The 20006-nt window shown below is 38.3% G+C and overlaps 1 protein-coding gene across 2 annotated transcripts in view; it reads left to right on the top strand.

Annotated features, from left to right (window-relative positions):
* The first annotated feature begins 449 nt into the window (after nt 1-449).
* The window catches only part of LOC126484421 (uncharacterized), a 57090-nt gene continuing 37533 nt past the window's right edge, over nt 450-20006 (top strand). The window contains exons 1-3 of one of the 2 annotated variants that reach the window (XM_050107934.1): nt 450-703; nt 1457-1547; nt 8102-8754. In XM_050107934.1, the coding sequence (XP_049963891.1) occupies nt 622-703; nt 1457-1547; nt 8102-8754 (826 nt within the window). In that variant the 5' untranslated portion in view covers nt 450-621. Of the gene's footprint in view, nt 704-884; nt 1061-1456; nt 1548-8101; nt 8755-20006 lie in introns of those variants that run through there. The other variant, XM_050107935.1, reaches the window with a different exon arrangement.

The following is a 20006-nucleotide window of genomic DNA, read 5'->3' on the forward strand; positions in this document are numbered from 1 at the left end:
ACCTGCGACGGAATGCTCGTGGTTCGAAATACAACAATCAGGGAGCAATTGTAGTTGGAAAGTGGCGCAACGAACTACAATCAAGCTGAACTTTTTGTGGCGTGACAAAAGTTGCGTCTCTTAAGTTGCGCCACTAAAAGCTGGGAGTTCACACATAGAATAGTCTTGCAATTGCATTATGCCATTACCTGTGGCGACACTTTCGTTGCGTGTGTGAACCCGACTTAGGGATGCTACGCCAAAACTTGTGAAAAAGTTATCGTTGTCTGACAAACATAATGCATGTCCAATAGGATATAATCGTTAAAAGTGATTACATCACTTGGTATTTTCCTTACCAATAATTGCCGTACAAAAACATGCATACTGCATTTGTTGTCGAATATTATTGTATATATTTATATCTCTTCTGTAATCAGTGACGGTACCGTAGTGGCGCGCATGTTTAATCATAATCTCTGGTAAAGTTGGCGTTTCATTTCCCTCGATGTGCTTCGTTCTGTTAAAGACTCAATCACTGTTAACTGTGTAATTTCATTTACAGAAAAAAGCGTAGAATTTTAAAACTGAATTTTATATTACGCACTGTATTTGGTGTTTGCATGGATAGTTTTATTTGTCATGAGTAAAGGCGGTGAACAAAATGGTGTGCAGTATGTGGTATCCTTGCCGGCGCAGGAACAGCATCTGAATTTGAAAAAAGGTAGTTTTGGATTGTTTTAGCAAAAGACGTGAAATATTTAAGGACAGGTGTCTTGTGATGTATCATATCTTGGCATGTGTTTGCGTAGATGTATTGTTTATTTTACTTCAACTTTCATACGAAATAATTACGCCTTTTGGTGTAGAACTTAGTTCGAATGTGGAGTAGGGAAATTGCACAGAAACTTCTCCGTCGGTTTCTGTACAGACACAAAATTTACCACTGTGTGACACATGCTTTAATTTTTGTTGTATTTGAATTTCGAGTAGCACAAATAATTCGGTTGTCTTATAACAGCATAATTTATTATACTTTCCCTGTGGTTAGGAACCTTCCAAATGTTCCTACAGAGGCTTGGTGAATGACTTTAATAAGTCGTAGCAACAATATTGTAAAATATGATCCATGGGCTAGTAAACAACTTCAGTACAAATATGTAGATGACATGTTTTGTTTGAAAACTGGACGAGAAAGCTACCTATACGTCCCGTATTTATAATCTCTATATAGTTTTTGTTTATTGATGTGTAGGAAGTACATGTGATAATTTGTTGAAGGTCTATTGTAGATAAAGCAGTTTACTCGATTTTCGTGGGCTTCGTGACAACTGCAGAGTTGTTGAACAAAAAAATCGCGGAAATGTTATTAGAAATTCAGATTGGGTCTCCAATGAGCTGCTATTCTGTAAATATATCTTAAGGCACCCTGGACGTGCATAGTAGTTTCATAATAAAAGTTGTATTTTGTTTACAGTCAGTTTGAAGCATATTCCTACATTGGCAGTGACACAGATAGTTAAATGCACAAATCTGGTAACATTGACACATGGCTCAAATTCGTCCAGGTAAGATGCTGCCTAGGTGCTTATCATATGACTAAAAAGTTATTACCATCTTTAGTATTTCTCAGCTCAGCTTCTTTCCTCCAACTCGTTCCTTGCTTTATGTTTTTTCTGTTTCACTTTGACTTTACAAAAGGGTGCCTAATGTTGTACCTATTGTTATTAGCAAAGTTATTTGAATCATGAATACATGTTCTGTTAACCCTATGCAAGATAATTATAATGTATGTACATAAAAAGTTCAGAAGTAGGCTAAGGCCTACATTAATTCATCGTGTCATATATGATGATCATGTACTGCAGTGCATTATTTAATATACTAAATAAAATAAGCTTCTACCACTTTGTGGTAAATACTGTTATAATTTGATCCTTTCAGGAGACAATAATGTTGAAACTAAATAGTGTATTACAGTGTAAAGTCTTATTGAAGGGCAGTATACAGAGGCAAGAATTTTGTTTTATTAAGCCATGTCATTGAGGTGCCCTGTGGGTAGATAACATTATCATGTAAAGAAAAGATAACTAGCATAAAATATAGAGGATCCACTTTTGGAAGAGTTTCTTGTTAGCCCCCACGGCATGGCTCATCTGCAGTGTGATTCAGCCTATCTGGGAAAGTGTTTGTTCATTGAGGAGTGAAATGTGAAGCAATTTGAGGCAGAAAAAAAGTAGGCCAGCAAGGAAATGCAGCTTACAAAATTCAGGATAATCTTCTTCTGATTTTTTAATTTAATAAAACGTTAAGACAGTAATTGCTAAGTAATGCTATTGTAAATCCCGGTACTTGCAATAATAGTGCAAAAATGAAGTTGCTTGAAAGTTTGCCATCTTCAGTGTGAAAGGAAAGTTTTGCAGTAGGTACTACACCATGTCTTCCCTTTACGCAGATAGACAGTTCAGTTGTGTGCCACCAGTTATTTGCCTCCACTATGTGATAAACTGGAACTTCAACAGCAACCTAGGGCAAATGATCAAAATTCTCCAGACCATCAATCTTGAAATTTTGTGAGTGAGGTAAAATGGTACTGAAGGAAGTTGCTGAGCACTGCATAGCCTATGTAACTTCCGAATAATACAGAATAATTTACACTACAAATAAGATTAATGGCTAGCGAGGGAAACTCCATGAATATAGAGCTCCTTTAATCATGTACCACTTAGTGTCCACAACATTGTACAGCTTCTGTGGCATTTTCTATCAGTCATGAGGCTTCACCAGTCCATGCAGTGGACACTCCCTCGTGATGATGTGCCCCGCATGTGTTTGCTGCCTCATGACTGACTGAAAATGCCAACAATTGATTCCCCATGTGCTCTTTGTTTTAGTCTTAAGAAATTTGCTATCACAGCTGTCGCACAGTGTAATGAAGTGCTAACCCTGTTAACCTCCACAAGGTGCCTTAGATAAAGCAGTTGTTACTAAGATTGTAACACAGCTTTACCACACACTTACTCTCCTGGGAAATTTTAAGGTGCTATAGAGTTAGCAGGAAATTAATTAAACTGTTTGTGTCCCTTCCCTGTCTCCCCAAAAGCCCACATGAACTCTCTAAAAAGTGCCAAAATCCTGTCAGTTGGCAAGCTTCTATGGTCACACTGACTGCAAAGTCGCAAAACTGACTTGAGATAGCTAAGCTCTAGACATTATCAGTGTGTGAACTTGTCATTTTTATTTCAAGATCTGAGACTGAGTTGCTCTGACACATGTGCTGACACTTCTGTGAGCATAGCTCTATCAATATTCAACACTGGTCGTATGTCCTGCCAATCATTTTGGGTCTTGGCAGGTTAATGCAACTTTAATTGACTTGTTTGAAGCCTTACTGATGCAGGCTATGGTATTCTATGAGGGTGTGCTGAAAAGTTAGGCCTCCAAATTTTGTGTGTGATAACTCTGAAGGCTTTTAAATGAAACAGATGTTATTAACATTCTACATCTTTATTCTTCATGCCTACAAAATTACAGCCTTCTGCCAGTAAAGGGTTCCAAATTGTAGCAAGTAACATGTCCGTGCACAATGTGACTATGTTGGTGCATAAGAAACAGCATGCTGTAATAGTGTTTCAAATTCTCCTTCAACATGACAGTGCCAGTCACATACAAGCACTGCGACATCTGCAATTACCCAGTGCCCTGGGTTCGCTGTCATCACTCATCTTTCATACAGTCCTGACGTGGTGCCATCTGATTTTCATCTGTTTCCAAAACTTAACACCTTTGATGACTTCACTTTGATAGCGATGAGGCCATCCAAGCAGAGGTGAAATTGTTTCTCCATCAGCAAAAACATTCATTCTGTAGTGATAGTATGAACAAACTGCTATCTCGTTGGGAGAAATGGGTTTGTCCCCAAGATGACTTATGTTGAGAAATAAAAATGTAGACATGAATAAAGATGTAGAATTTTAATAATATTTGTTTTATTTAAAAACTTCCTGAGTTTCACATAAAAAATTCGGAGCCATTACTTCTCAGCACGCCCTCATACATGAACGTCAGTACTCTGGAAACCACAGTGAAGTGCATGGCAGAGATGCTTCCCATTGTACCACTCATAAGACCATTCATGCATGCTGTGAAGGATGAATGGTGGGTCTTTGTGGCCCCTACGTACACTCTAATATATTCTTCACTTCATACTGGTTCTCAAGACTTTTGTGATTTAATAGGTGTCTATCTTCAAGTTGCTGACAGATCAGTTTCTTCAGCATTTCCATGAGACTGTCCCATGGCTCAAACCTGTAACAATTTGTTCTATCCCCTCTTTGTCTATGTTAAATGTCTCTGGCAAAAAAGGGTAGACAGGAAGTGCAAAATGGCAAAGCAGGAATGGCTAGACAAGAAATGCAAGGCTGTAGAAGCATGCATTACTAAGACAACAGATGTCACCTATAGGGAAAATTAAAAAGATCTTTGCAGAAAAGGGAGACAGCCATCTGAATTACGAATGTCAAAATTCAGTTGGCAAGCAGGTATTAAACAGAGGAGGGAAAGGTGGAAGGAATATGTAGAAGGGCTGTACAAGGGAAATGAACTTGAAGTTAATATTATAGAAAGGGAAGGGGAAGTAGATGAATATGAATTGGGAGGTACGATACTGCAAGTGGAATTTGACAGAGCCTAAATTGAAACAAGACCCCTGGAATAGACAACATTTATGGAATTAATGAGATCCTTGGGCCAGCCAACCATGACAAAACTATTCCATATGGTGTGCAAGATAGACCGAGGGAAGTGGCACAGTGGATAACAAAGTGTACTTGCATTCTGAAAGAAGACAGTTAAAATCCCCATCCAATGATCCAGACGAAAGTTTTCTACAATTTCCCTAAATCACTGCAGGCAAATAATGCAATGGCTTCCTTGAACAGGACAAGGCCAGTTTCCTTCCACATACTTCCAGACTCGGAGCTTGTGCTCTGTCTTTACCATGATATCGACGGGATGTTAAATTACAACCATCCCTCATACTTTTTAAGATAAGTGGCATGTGAAATACCCTTGAACTTTGAAAAGAATGTAATAATTCCAATTCCAAAGAAGCTAGTTACTGGCAGTTGTGAATATTACTGAACCATCATTTTAGGAATGCCTAAGGCAATATTGACCCTATGACTGAATCTTAGAAGATGGTTTAAGGAAAGGCAAATCTGCATGTAAGCATTTGCAGATTTAGATAAAGCTTTTGGCTGGAATACACTCTTGGAAATTCTGAAGGTAGCAGTGATAAAATACAAGAAATGAAAGGTTATTTAAAACTTGTACAGCAGCCAGATTACAGTTAGGAGTCAGACATGATAGGTAAGCAGTGGTCAAGAAGTGAGTGAGAAAGAGTAGTAGCCAAGCCCATATGTTGTTTAGTCTGTGCATTGAGCAAGGAGTAAAAGAGACAAAGGAGAAATTTGGAATTACAGTTAAGGGATAAGAAATAAAAACTAGAGGTTTTCCAATGTCATTGTAATTCAGTTAGAGGCAGAAAAGTACTTGGAAGAATAGTTGAATGGAATGGACAATATCTTGAAAGGAGGATATAAGATGAACCTTAACAAAAGCAAATCAAGGCTACTGGAACGAAGTTGATTTAAATCATATGATGCAGGGGGTATTAGATTAAGAAATTATACACTGAATTTTGATATTCGGGCACAAAATAACTGATGGTGACTAAAATAGAGAGGGTATAAAATGCAAACCAGCTACAGCATGAGAACGATTTCTGGAAAAGAGGAATTTGTTGTCGTCTAATATAAATATAAGTTTTACAAGTGCTTTTCTAAAGATATTTGCCTGGTGTGTAGCAAACATAATTGCTGGTATGAAATATACTGAGGAATTTCAACAGCACTGTAGTATCTCATATGTTCAGTGGCTTTATTAATGTTTTCTCACTAAGGGACAGTAAAGAAAGGAGAAGCTATCCAGCATATACATCAATAGCTATGTACGGCCGTAAAAAAGTAATATAGTGATAACTGCAATACAGAACTGATGGGAAATAATGTACGAGGGTTGTAACTTTAATAGTGGCAACTATTTATTTACAGCTCGTACAAAATAAATGTGTGTTTCAAAGTTTTACTGACCTTCAAAGTAGTCACCAGCCTTGTGCATAATCTGTTGCCAGCGATGTGGAAGTCGTAGGATACTCTTAGCAGTGCCAGTTGTGGTGACAGTTCGAGCAGCATGGTTTATTGCCCAACAAATTTGCAGCAGTTCTGAAGCGAGTGTTGTGAAGCCTTTCCTTCAGTTTAGAAATAGAGTTGAACTCACGGGGGCTTAAGTCAGGGGAGTGCAGTAGGTCGTATAGTACTAAGCAGCACCTTCAGTCAAACAAAGCAGTAACAGCTTGCCTTGTCCTGCAAAATAATGGTCAGGTCCTGCAGAAAGTATCACCACTTCTGTCTCTATGCTGTTCATTTGCTGGCGACTACTTTGAAGGTCAGTAAAACTTTGAAACACATATCTGTTTTGTACGAGCTGTAAAAGTTCCATCCCTCGTTTATATAAAAGGCAATGTACTGACTTGACTCATCATCGCGCAGCCCAAACTGCTAAGTATAGAAACTTAAAATTTGCAGAAGGTGTGTGTCTTATACTGTAGGTGTCATTACAAAGGGATTTTTCAAAATTCCAACCCGAATAGGGTGAAATAGGGGCAAAGTTTTTTTTTAACCAATAATCACACTATTAAGGCAATTTTGCAGCTAGGCCTATGAAAATTTAGTATTTGGTCTCTTGGTCCGAAATAAAGAAATATATGTTTCAGCATTTTTTGGAATTTGATCCAATGGGGGTGAAATAGTGGGTGAAAGTTTTTTAAATATATAATCAATAAGGAACTGTTAAAAGTATTTTTAAGGTAGCATCATTGTGCAAGCATTTTTGAAGCTAAATATATGAAAATTTGTATTTGGCTTCTCTGTTACAAATAAAACAGAAGCATGCAGTTGTTTTTGGAAATTCATCTCCTAAGGGGGTGAAATAGGAGGTGACATGTTTCATAAAAATATTTCATTGTGAAAGCATTTTTGAAGTTAATACTTTGAAGATTGGTGTTTGACGTCTCAGTTAAAGATGAAAAAATTAATAAGTTTTTAACTGTTTTTGGAAATTCAACCCCTAAGCAGATGGAATAGTCAGACTGATTCACTGACTCATCATCGCCCAGCCCAAAGTGCTAGGATAGAAAACTGAAGTTTGGAGAGGATGTGGATCTTCTACTGTAGGCTCCATTTAAGAAGGAATTGTCCAAAATTCCACACCTAAGGGGCTCAAATAGAGAATGAAAGCTTTTTGAAAGTGACACTAGTAAGAGAATTTTGAAGCTAGAACTGCAAAAACGTGGCATTTAGTTTCTCGGTCAGAAAATAAAATAATGTGTGTTTGGTATATGATTTCTTGATTAGAAATTTTTTTTAAATGTGTTTGTGTTTGTGGAAATTCAACCACTAAGGGAATGCAATAGGAGATGAAAATTTTTAAGAAAATATTTCGTTACATTAAAAATAATTTAAAGCAAAATTTATGAAAATTGGTGTTTCACATCTTGGTTAGATATAAAGAAGTGTTTGTTAGGGGGTGAAAGTTGCTATAGAAATATCTCCACAAGAATGCAGAAGGCATGATTAACAAAAACTTTGGACTCCAGCTACCAGAATTGCTTTTTGGTCTGAAGTACATTCGGAAAAGATCGTGCTAATGTGGCCTTAATTAGTGCGAAAAGCTTAAAAGGTGTTGCAATATGTGAACAACATAAAAATTTGATTAACCGTGAACAAAAAAAGTCTCTGCAGGCCATAGAGTCTATGCAAGTGAAGCAGTGGACACTATGCCAGTAATCCATAAAAAAATAGTGTTCTTTCTAACATAACTGTACATCCCTTTTAGAGATCTAGTAAACAACTGTAAAATAAAATCTACACAGTTCACCGTGTTTGACTTCTTTATGATGTGACACAAATTGTGTTTGCAACAAAACTGCAGAAAAGTGAATTTATTAAGTAACACATTCCTGTATTTTATTGCTGATAATATTTCTTCCTTTTGTTTTCAGTGCAAACATTAAAAGAAGTATTGACAATAATGAAAAGTTAACAGTAGTATCAGAAATTGATCATCAAGGTGAAGTTAGTGGAGATTTGCGTGAAAATGAAGTGCTTAATATAGAACAAGTGCCAAAGAGATTGAAGACTGATGTATCAATGCAAAGTTTAAGAAAAAATGTGAGAGATGAAACAGATGTAAGGTCTGACGTAATAACTAATGATAAAATATCAGATGGTATTGGAACTGATGATGAATGGGATGAAGATACTTTGGAAGAGTTTGATGATGTAAGTGATACTTACATTAACAGACCATCACAATTTAAAACAGGAAGAAAAAGAAGCACATCAAAGGATGAAGCGCACTACTATACCAGTAGTAATTCATTTAAGTCCAGAAGAATACGTGACAGTGTAGATAAAAAGAAAGGCAAACCAAAGTTATTCCGAGCTGAGTGGTTGACTATTGATATATTTAGAGATTGGTTAGCTAGAGATCCAACTAACCCAAGCAAGGCAAGGTGCTTAGCATGTAATACAACAATGAATGCAGGTAAAAGTGAACTTGAGAAACATGCTACTGGGGCAAGGCATTGTCAAAATGTTCAAGTTATGCAGAATCAGCAGATGCTTCTGTATCAAGAAGGCGATGAAGTGTCAGGTAGGCATTAGACATAAAGTTAAGAAAACATAGTAATAACTGTTACATCCATTATGGACTGTGTTGTGAGGACTTTGACTGCTAATCTTAAAAATATTACAGTTTCTGTGCCAGTCATAATATTTTTAATGTCTACTAAGCAATTAGACGACTACGCCACCATCAAATGGTAGGCATCTTCTACTTAACTCTTTCAGATGTAAATCACTGATCTCTTGCAACAGCATGTGTGATGACCAAAAGCTTATGTTGTCTTGGATGTGCTAGAAATAAGCATGCATTAGTGTCCTCCAATTTGTGTAACATTGCATATGCTTTTATCTTTACATGAGTTGACATAATTTAAGTTTGGAAAGTAAACTAACTGTTTTGTTGAACTAATATTTCTTTATTATGAACCAGTTTCCAGCTTATTTGGCCAAGACTTAGTGTACGAGAAATCAAACTTTTAAAACTGAAGGTATTATTAGCAAGCCGAATTTTCGGTCATTACGTAGGATGTGTTGAGAGCTCATCACTTGGGTCACATATTGTTTTGCATTAGGTAGGCCTTAGTTGATGAGAAAGAGGTCGAGAGTGGATAAATTGCAATGTAAATAGTTGTCATTCTACAACAGATTTTTCAGTGCTAATATCATATTTGTTCTAATTGCTAATGTACAGAATAATATTATGAAAAGGATAGTTGCTACTTACCATATAGTGAAGAAGCTGAGTCACAGGTAGGTGCAACAGAAAGACTGTCACAAACTAAGCTTTCAGCCAATAAGGCCTTTCTCAAAAATAGATCAGTCACACACACACACACACACACACACACACACACACACACACACACACACACACACTCAAAATGCAGGGATGAGGTCGAGAGAGCATAAGGCAGCTAGGTGCAGGCAGGAGGTTAGACGGAGGCCAGGGGAGAGGGGGTGGTACCGGAAAAGGAGAGAAGTAAAAAGACTGGTGCCTTGGTGGAATAAAGGGCTTTGTAGTGCTGGAATGGGGACAGGGAAGGGCCGGATGGGTCAGGACAATTACCAACTAAGGTTGAGGCCAGGAGGGTTACGCGAATGTAGCGATATATTGCAAGCAGAGTTCCCATCTATGCAGTTCAGAAAAATTGGTGTTGGTAGGAAGAATCCATATGGCACAGGCTGTGAAGCAGTCATTGAAATGAAGAATGTCATGTTGGGCGGTGTGCTCAGCAGCAGGGTGGCCCAGCTGTTTCTTGGCCACTGTTTGTCTGTGGCCATTCATGCAGATAGACAGCTTGTTGGTTGTCATGCTTAAGTATAATGCGGCACAGTGGTTGAGAGAGAGACAGGAAGCGTGTGTGAACGACAGCAGTTGAGATTATGGAGACTAGAGCAAATGAGTGTGCACAGCGTGCTTCAGCAGTGGACACGAAATCAATACCTGTTGTGGCGGCACTATGGTCGGCAACATCTAAGACATACACTCATGCCCGTAAATAAGGATAATGCTGATACATGGTGAAACAACGCTCTGGTGGGCAGTTTGTTGGTTTAAATCGCCTCTGGGTATGACCATGCTGTGCATTTGACCTACGTCATTGGTGCATGTCAGAGTACGGTGCAGCAAGTAAGTGTGCAGACATTCTCAGATGTGCTAATGGTGACTGTGTGTTGAAAATGGCTCCAAGAACACACGTTATGAGGGGTAGAATACTAGGTGATTGGAGGCTGGTCAAACACAGCAAGTCGTAGCATGGGCCCTCTGTGTGCCACAAAGTGTAATCTCAAGATTATGGCAATGATTCCAGCAGACAGGAAACTTGTCCGGGTGCTACAGTACAGGATGTCCACAGTGTAAAATACCACAAGAAGACCGATATCTCACCATCAGTGTCCACAGACGGCCATAGAGTATTGCATGTAGCCTTGCTCGGGACCCTATCGCAGCCTCTATAACAGTTGTCTCCAGACACATAGTCTACAGATGACTGAACGGACATGGTTTATTCATCTGGAGACCTGCAAGGTGCATTCCACTGACCTCTGGTCACAGGAGATCACGTATAATGCCTGGTGTCAAGAACACAGTAATTGGTAATTGGAACAGTGGTCCCAGGTTATGTTCATGGACGAGTCCAGGTATAGTCAGAACAGTGATTCTCGACAGGTTTTCATCTGGCGTGAACCAGGAACCAGATACCAACCCCTTAATGTCCTTGAAAGCGACATGTATGGAGGTTGTTGTTTGTTGGTGTGCGTACTGGTGCGCTTACATTCCTGCATGTCTTTGACAGAGGAACTGTAACAGGTCAGGTGTAACGGAATGTCATTTTGCGCCAGTATGTCTGCCTTTTCAGGGATGTAGTGGGTCCCACCTTCCGCCTAATGGATGATAACGCATGGCCCCACCAAGCTGCCATCGTGGAGGATTACCTTGAAACAGAATATATCAGCTGAATGGAGTGGCCTGCCTGTTCTCCAGACCTAAACCCTATCGAGTATGTCTGCAATGCTCTCGGTCAAAGTATCGCTGCACGTCTTCAAACCCCTACGACACTTCAGGAGCCAGGAGCTCCGACAGGCACTGGTGCAAGAATGGGAGGCTATACCCCAGCAGCTGCTCGACCATCTGATCCAGAGTGTGTCAACCTGTTGTGTGGCCTATGTACGTGTGCATGGTGATCATATCCCATATTGATGTCGGGGTACATGCTCAGGAAACAGTGGCATTTTGTAGCACGTGTGTTTCGGGACGGTTTTCTCAACTTATCACCAATACCGTGGACTTAAATATCTGTGTCGTGTGTGTTCCCTATGTGCCTGTGCTGTTAGCACCAGTTTTGTGTAGTGCCACATTCTATGGCACCACATTCTGCAATTATTCTTAATTTATGAGCATGAGTGTGTTTATATATATATGAGGGGCTATGATGGGAATAGTTTACGCTAGTCTCCAAGGTAATGGGAAAGAGCTTCATACTGTGCAAGCGCTAAACACTATTGTACTGGTATTGGTGGATGTTGCGTATCTTTGCGCCGCTCGCAGTAGAACACAGAACTATCGAAAGAACGGATTTCAAGTATGCTGGTACTACGTATTCTCCTATCCTGTGCACACTCTATTCTGCATGGTTAAGATAACATGGCCAGGTAACTGATGGCCTATGTAGCAACATAATCTACTCTTTAAAATTGCAAAGTAAGTTGTAATTGTCTTTCTAAAGTGCCATGAAATGAACAAGAACATCAATGATTAAGAATTGGTGCTTATATTCATTGTAGAATGCCAAAAGAAAACACGAAATGATATCAACAAAAATATGTGAAATGTTGGGAGACTGATCCAGCACTCCCTTTTTCTTAATTGGTACAAAAATTGTACATAGTAAATCGCATTCTAGTTGAAATATTATATTCTCCTTATCATACTCTGTCCGAGAGAAAGAATAACTGAATGTGATCATGGACAATGGGGATATTTCTATCGGCACAGCATTTTGAATATTTTCATGCTTGCACTTGTAACTTTTGATACGGAGGTGGTGTGAAAGCTCTCTTTAACTAATATTTTTACATTTATTCCGTTCCCCAGGCAGTTGAGGTGGCCTTTGCAACTCGTTAAAAAATTGCCTAAAACTTGTCAATCTGGTTTAATTTGCACTGATAAATACTATTATATATTATTGAATATCATATTAATGATATGGTTATAATAGAGGGAAACATTCCACATAGGAAAAATATATCTAAAAACAAAGATGATGTGACTTACCAAATGAAAGTGCTGGCAGGTCGACAGACACACAAACGAACACAAACATACACACAAAATTCAAGCTTTCGCAACAAACTGTTGCCTCATCAGGAAAGAGGGAAAAACGAAAGGATGTGGGTTTTAAGGGAGAGGGTAAGGAGTCATTCCAATCCCGGGAGCGGAAAGACTTACCTTAGGGGGAAAAAAGGACAGGTATACACTCGCGCGCGCGCACACACACACATATCCATCCACACACATACAGACACAAGCAGACATATTTAAAGACCATGGTCTTTAAAGCATGAGTCTTTATGAGCATGAGTGTGTTTATATATATATGAGGGGCTATGATGGAAATAGTTTACGCTAGTCTCCAAGACCATGGTCTTTAAATATGTCTGCTTGTGTCTGTATATGTGTGGATGGATATGTGTGTGTGTGTGTGTGTGTGTGTGTGTGTGTGTGTGTGTGTGGGAGTGTATACCCGTCCTTTTTTCCCCCTAAGGTAAGTCTTTCCGCTCCCGGGATTGGAATGACTCCTTACCCTCTCCCTTAAAACCCACATCCTTTCGTCTTTCCCTCTCCTTCCCTCTTTCCTGATGAGGCAACAGTTTGTTGCGAAAGCTTGAATTTTGTGTGTATATTTGTGCTCGTTTGTGTGTCTGTCGACCTGCCAGCACTTTCATTTGGTAAGTCACATCATCTTTGTTTTTTGAATATCATATTATTTATATTACAGGTTGGATCCAAATGATTCATGCTCCGCGACTTGCAAGTACTGTCAAATTACATTAAAAGTGGACAAAAAGGATCTCGTGAGTCATGCAAAGACTGATAAACATAAGAAGGCTCTAGCATTCGAGAAATCTGCAAAGTCATGCAAAACTTTAACTTCAATGTTCAAATCAGTTTTGTCAGAAACAACCAAGATCACTGAATTGAAAATTGCTGCATTCATCTCAGAGTACAGTTCATTACAGACTGTGGACCACATGATTGAGATACTACCACAGCTATACCCTTAGTCTCCTGCAATTTTGGATCTAAGACTCCATTGTACTAAATGTTCGATGTTAGTTAAAAATGTGCTTGGTCCATGCATGCTTCAGTATTTGGCAGAAGCCAATTGGTGATGGTCCGTATTTGCTCATAATTGATGAGAGCAGTGATCTTTTAATGCAAAAAGTTTTGTGTTTTATGCTGTGATTTTTCTGTGCAAAGAAAAAGGCACTGATCACAACTTTTCACAGATTGATAAAAATAATTGATGCTGATGCAAAAAGTATGCATGGTGCCATTAAAACTCAGTTAGGAGATGGTTTGTCAGTTGAAAATATGGTTGGGATTGCCATCGATGGTGTGTGTGTGTGTGTGTGTGTGTGTGTGTGTGTGTGTGTGTGTGTGTGTGTGTCATGGTTGGGAAACACAGTTCACTCAAGTCTCTGTTTAAAAATGAAATAAGTTACATAACTGTCATGAGGTGTGTTTGTCATTCACTCCATCTATGCACTGAAAAGGCATTGGAGAGATTACCACGTCAGTGGAATTCTTAGTACAGGAAACACATAATTGGTTTTCCTGTAGCCCTAAACGAAGAGAAAAGTATAAGATATTGTACTAAACTATGAATGGTACTGGAAAACCAAAAAAGATTCAAGGCCTTAGTGGAACACGTTGGCTTGCACGGTCCGAGTCAATTAACACAATATTAGTTCAGTGGGAAGAACTACAACTGCTATTTTCAGTTGCTAAATTGGAAGATAAATGCTTTATGGCTGAACAGCTTTACGATATTATGACAAGATTACCATTCAAAGCTTTCTTGGTCTTCTTAAAATTTGGACTGAAAACTATAATGCGACTGAATTTAGTTTTCCAAAGTGACCACGTGGAACCTACTAAGTTGCTCAAAGATCTCTTTTTGATGTTCAAAAGTTTACTACAAAAACTTATTGTATCATTGAGCCTACAGAAATTGAGTGACAGAGATTTTGATTTCGAGTCCCATCTAATGCATACGTCCGCAGTGTATTTTAGCTCTGAGTTTCATTCCATTGCACAAAATATCGCTGAAAAAGTCTTACCAGATGTCAAAGAACGGTACAAGAAATTTCTCTGTACTTTGGGGTGAGAAATTCAAAAAATATTGCCAGATAATTTGTCTATTCTGAAGACGGTGGACAATCTTCACCCTCAAGTTGCATTGTCTCAAATAAAACAGTGTGTGTGTGTAGCATTTTCACTAAAATTTACAGAACTTGCTTATATGGCAACAAGAATGAAATAAAATAGGAATTGAATCGGTTGCAAAGTAAGTCATGGCAAAATGTAACCAACTCCATTGAATTTTATACCGAGGTATTTCAACATTGTGATTCCTCTGGAGAAAAGCGTTTTGGAAATACAGCCAAATTTTTAATGGCACTACTTACGCTACCAATATCAAACGCAAGTGTCGAACATGCTTTTTCAACATACAGTGTAATTAAAAATAAATTATGCAATAATCTGTCTTTTGAAGTACTTAGAAGTATCTTGATGGTAAGATTTACATTGCAAAGAGACTGAAGTTTGTGTGTCAAATTCGTTCCATCCACTCGTATGCTTGAATTATTCAGTGTCAATATGTATGATCACAAACATTCAGGCAATAGTAAAACTCAACATGATACTCAAGCATTTGACGAAATATTCAATGTTTTGTAAGGCGAAATGAGAGCACATTTTTATCATTCCTGAAATATTTTTGTTTCATGTTAAATTAGAAGAATTTGTACTGTGCGTTATTTTTTTCTCCTTATCATTATTGTCTTAACTTTCAGATTTACTATCCCCTAAGTTAGTTAACAAACAGCATTATTGAGTTTTTCAAATAATGAATCACACATACTTACATAAAAATGTCTATTTTTCTTATAAATGAACGTCATCACAAAGAATTAGTCGAAAAAATTCGCCATTGTCTGTTTATCATATTAGGGTATGTAGATTGTAAGTTGCATTGTTTAAAATAAGACTATGTAAATAAAATCATCATTTTTTCCTACCCGAATGTTTTTTATTAATAGTTCAATGTTTCTATCAAACACAGATGAATATTTTTAATTTTAGGGGGTTTGAAGGAAGATTTAGGGGGATTTCGAATTGATCCTAGGGGGAACGTTTTTTAGGAGTTGGCAACACTGGTTTCATCAAGGTTAATACACTGTAGAACTACCTCCTCCTCTTGTATCATGCATCTTTATAACGAATGTATTTAGTGCTGCTTCTGTCTCTCTTCTTTCCATTAAAAACTGTCTTCTTAACATGTTTAAAACCAATGTATTAATAATTCTTTACACTGATGAACCGCTACCTTCGAAACCAATTTGCTCAGGCATAATTGCAACAAGTTTTTGTGATGTTGGGTATCCCCTTCTTATACAGGGTGTAAATTTTATGTTGACAAACCAGAATAACTCGAAAAATAAGCTTCACACAAAAAAAATGTGTAGAATCTAAAGTTGATTGTTTTTGGGGGGACATCTGCTGGTGCTAAAATTAGCCCGCCACCCCAGCCCCCTGGGGGTGGGGCGGGAGGAAACTTAAAAATTTCAAATGGGAACCCCCATTTTTTATTGCAAAATCAGATTCTACATTAAAAAAAGCTATATACATTTTATCTTAAACATTGTTTTGATTCTCGGTAGTTGGCGCTGTTATTCAAGAAAATCCATGTTCTCATTTTTGCGTGGAAAATGGTTACGGATAAATAAAAAACGCTTATTTACTTCGTAAATTTTTATTCGCTAAAACTAAAACTCTCCCTGTCTCCGCATAGGATGGGGTTTGAGAGAGAGCAATTAAGAGTTTTACAAATATTAATTTTTTCCGCAGATTTGGATAAGTTTTGTTTGTTTCTTGGTCATGAGGCCACCCAACTTTTAGTTATCAAACAAATCATCTGACTAGCTAACTAACTAACCAAACACCCTACTTACTAACGAGTGAACTCATTGACTAACAGAGTAAACAAACTAAAAGACTAACGGAGGAAAAGACTAACCCACTCGCTAACTAAAGATGAATGTATTCCCGTTTAATATTTGGTTGTCCTGAAAAGGAACAATTTGTTTTCTTTTATTGTTGATTATTTTCAAGTACTTGTAAGTAAATGAATTTTGGGGTGTTTGTTTCCAGTGAGTCCCCTCGCCTCTCACTTTCAGCCTGCTTGTTGTCTGTAAATCCCTTGCACCTCACCATTTTATGAAATAAAATGTTCAGAGTGATGACCTCCAACTTCAATGCATTTATTGACTCGTGCCGTAAATCCCTGCACACATCTTGATAACATGTCTGGTGTAATTGCAGCACAAGCATCTCTTATTCTTTGCATCATGTTTTCGGGAGTGGTAGGCATTTCCTGATAAACGATACCTTTTAGATAACCCCATAAGAAAAAATCTGGCAAGATAAGGTCAGGCGATCTGGCTGGCCAATTCACAGGACCTGCCCTGCCGATCCAGCGACCATGGTAAAGTCGATCTAATACACTGCGCGCTACTAATGAATAATGCATTGGACAACCATCATGTTGAAACCACATGTTTTGTCGAAGTGCGATGCTCAGGTCTTAAAGTAGATCTGGCAGTTCATTTTCAAGTAGGTGTTGATATTTGTTGCCATTCAAATTACCGTCGATAAAATATGGACCAATCAGTTTATCGCCAATTATACCACACCAAACATTGACTGACAAAGGTCGCTGATGGTTGACTTCTCGAAACCAGTGTGGGTTCTGTTCACTTCAGTGCTGCATGTTATGGCTATTAACTTCACCGTTGTTTGTGAATGTTGCTTCATCGGAGAAAAGTAATCTGGCAAAAAAGTTTTCGTTTGTTTGCATCTGCTCAACTGCCCAGTGACAAAATGTTAGACGGTTTTGGAAGTCGTCATGTAGTTCCTGATGCATGGATACATGGTATGGATGAAATTTGTGCAGCTTCAGGATTTTCCAAACACTCATGTGTGAAATTCCTGATTGCCTTGCTATTTCTCTTGTGGTCGCATGTGGATTATGAGCCACAGCAGCTAGGACTTCCACTTGATTGTTTTCTCCACAAGTAGTAGCTGCACGGGTTCTTTATTTCTGGTTCACACTACCTTATGCAGTAAATTGTTTAATAACTCTAACAAAACAGGACCACGATTGCACTTGCCCAGGAAAATGCTGCAGATAATGCACAACTGCATCGTCAAAATTTTTCCCACTTTCTCAAAAAATATACACCATCTCAACTTTTTCGTCCACAGAAAGATAATTCATAATGACATAAGCCACCTATTAATCTCAAGAGGGGAAAGGTAGGGGGTGGTGAGAAAGGCAGGTTAGAATTTCTATGAGCAAGAAGCGGCCCGCTCGCTATAATTCCGCCTATCAGTACTAACTCAACATCAAACACGACTGGTAGCGAGCATAAGCCGCGAACGCAGTCACACAAGGTAATCAAACATAAGTCACCCAAAAGACAATCGTTATAAATGATGTATTGCTATCTGAATGCTCAGATGGGTAAAAGATGCAGTGTGTTTATTACATTAATACTTATAATTTCTAAAGCTCAGTCTTATTACGAGAAAGGGCGGATTTCTTGTCCCTGCGTCACCTATCGGTGGAACTCCGAAACATTACACCACTCATCAGCAAGGGCTGGATAAGAGCATCAATTATCGATCAGGGCTGAGTAGGATATTGATTATCATATATAATTCTAAAAATGTAAATGACGTAACAGCCGCGATATTCTGAAACAAAGTAAAGGTGTGAACAATATGTGATTTAATTCAATAAATTTATGAATGTCATGTCTACATTTTTACACCCAAAATTAAAAGACTCAAATTAACTAAGCACCCCAGTTGTGAGACCTCTCAACAAACAAGAATGACTACTCCGAATCTAATTAAAAATTAGGTTTGTGAGTCAGTTTTTTAGTTAATGAGTTCACACATTAGTAAGTAGGATGTTTGGTTAGTTAGTTAGCTAGTGAGATGATTTGTTTGCTAATTAAAAGTTGTACGGCCTCATGACCACGAAACACACAAAACTTATCCAAATCTGCGGAAAAAATTAGTATTTGGGTCAACATTTGTAAAACTCTAATTCGTCTCTCTCAAACCCTGCCCCTATGGGGAGAGAGGGAGAGTTTTAGTTTTAGCGAATCAAAATTTACAAAGTAAATAAGTGTTTATTTGTCTGTAACCATTTTCCATGCAAAAATGAGAACATGGATTTTCTTGAATAACAGCGCCAACTACCAAGAATCAAAACAAATGTTTAAGACAAAATGTACATAGTTTTTTATGTAGAATCTGATTCTGCAATAAAAAATGGGGGTTCCCATTTGAAATTTTTAAGTTTCCTCCCGCCCCGCCCCCAGGGGGCTGGGGTGGCGGGCTAATTTTAGCACTAGCAGATGTCCCCCTGAAAATAATCAACTTCGGATTCCATGCATCTTTTCGTGTGAAGCTTATTTTTCGAGTAATTCTGGTTTGTCAATTGAAAGTTTACACCCTGTATACTTTTCAGACTCTGAGTGCTTTAAAACATCATTGTAAAAACCATCTATTTGTCTTACAGGTTTCATGCGATTTCGATGATTTTCAGGTGACACAAAAACAAATTTTTGTGAGGATTCTACAGTTCTGACATTCTTGTTTACTATTCTCTTTACAGTTCTCTTGCCGACACGTGCTTCTGCAGCTCATTCTTGAGTCTTCAAAATGTCAATAATAGAATTATCGCTTTCAGATTCACATTTGGAGAAGTTATAAATGCAGGACATAAACCTCCTCGACCGCTAGTGAAGCATCTACATCTACTTGATCGCTCTGCAATTCACAATTAAGTCCCTGGCAGAGCGATCATAGAACCACCTTCAAGCTACGTGTATTTCTCTACCGCTCCCCTCTTGAACAGCACGCAGGAAATTTAAATGCTTTTATCTTTCCTTGCGAGCTCTAATTTCTCTTATTTTATTGTGATAAACGTTCCTCCCTATGTAAGTGGGTGCCAACAACGTATTTTCACAATTCTTAAAATACATCATAGTCGCCGTTGACTGTATAAAATGTTTATTATTACGATTGCAATTTCGGCCTTACGGCCATTTTCAAGTAACACTGCAAAAGTTACATTCTGTCAGAATATAAGACTATCTGACATGAGTACATGTTGTCGTCAAAAAGCAGCCTTTTGACTGTGAGAGAGTCCCACAAGATCCGATGAGTACGACACTTATAGCATCGTAATATGTTGTTAAATGTACACTGAACTGTCAGTGTTACTGTCGTTCTAATAATCTATCACACATACAAGTTCAGGTGCACTGACAGCATGTGGAGCTAAGTCCGTTGGTGCAACTTTTCATGCCAACAGACTTAGCTCCACATGGTGTCAGTGCACCTGAACTTGTATGTGTGATAGATTAGTAGAACGATGGTAACACTGCTGATACCTGCGCCGTTAACTCCCCACGTAT

This window comes from Schistocerca serialis, chromosome 6 (genome assembly GCF_023864345.2).
Source record: "Schistocerca serialis cubense isolate TAMUIC-IGC-003099 chromosome 6, iqSchSeri2.2, whole genome shotgun sequence".
NCBI classification, from domain to species: domain Eukaryota; kingdom Metazoa; phylum Arthropoda; class Insecta; order Orthoptera; family Acrididae; genus Schistocerca; species Schistocerca serialis.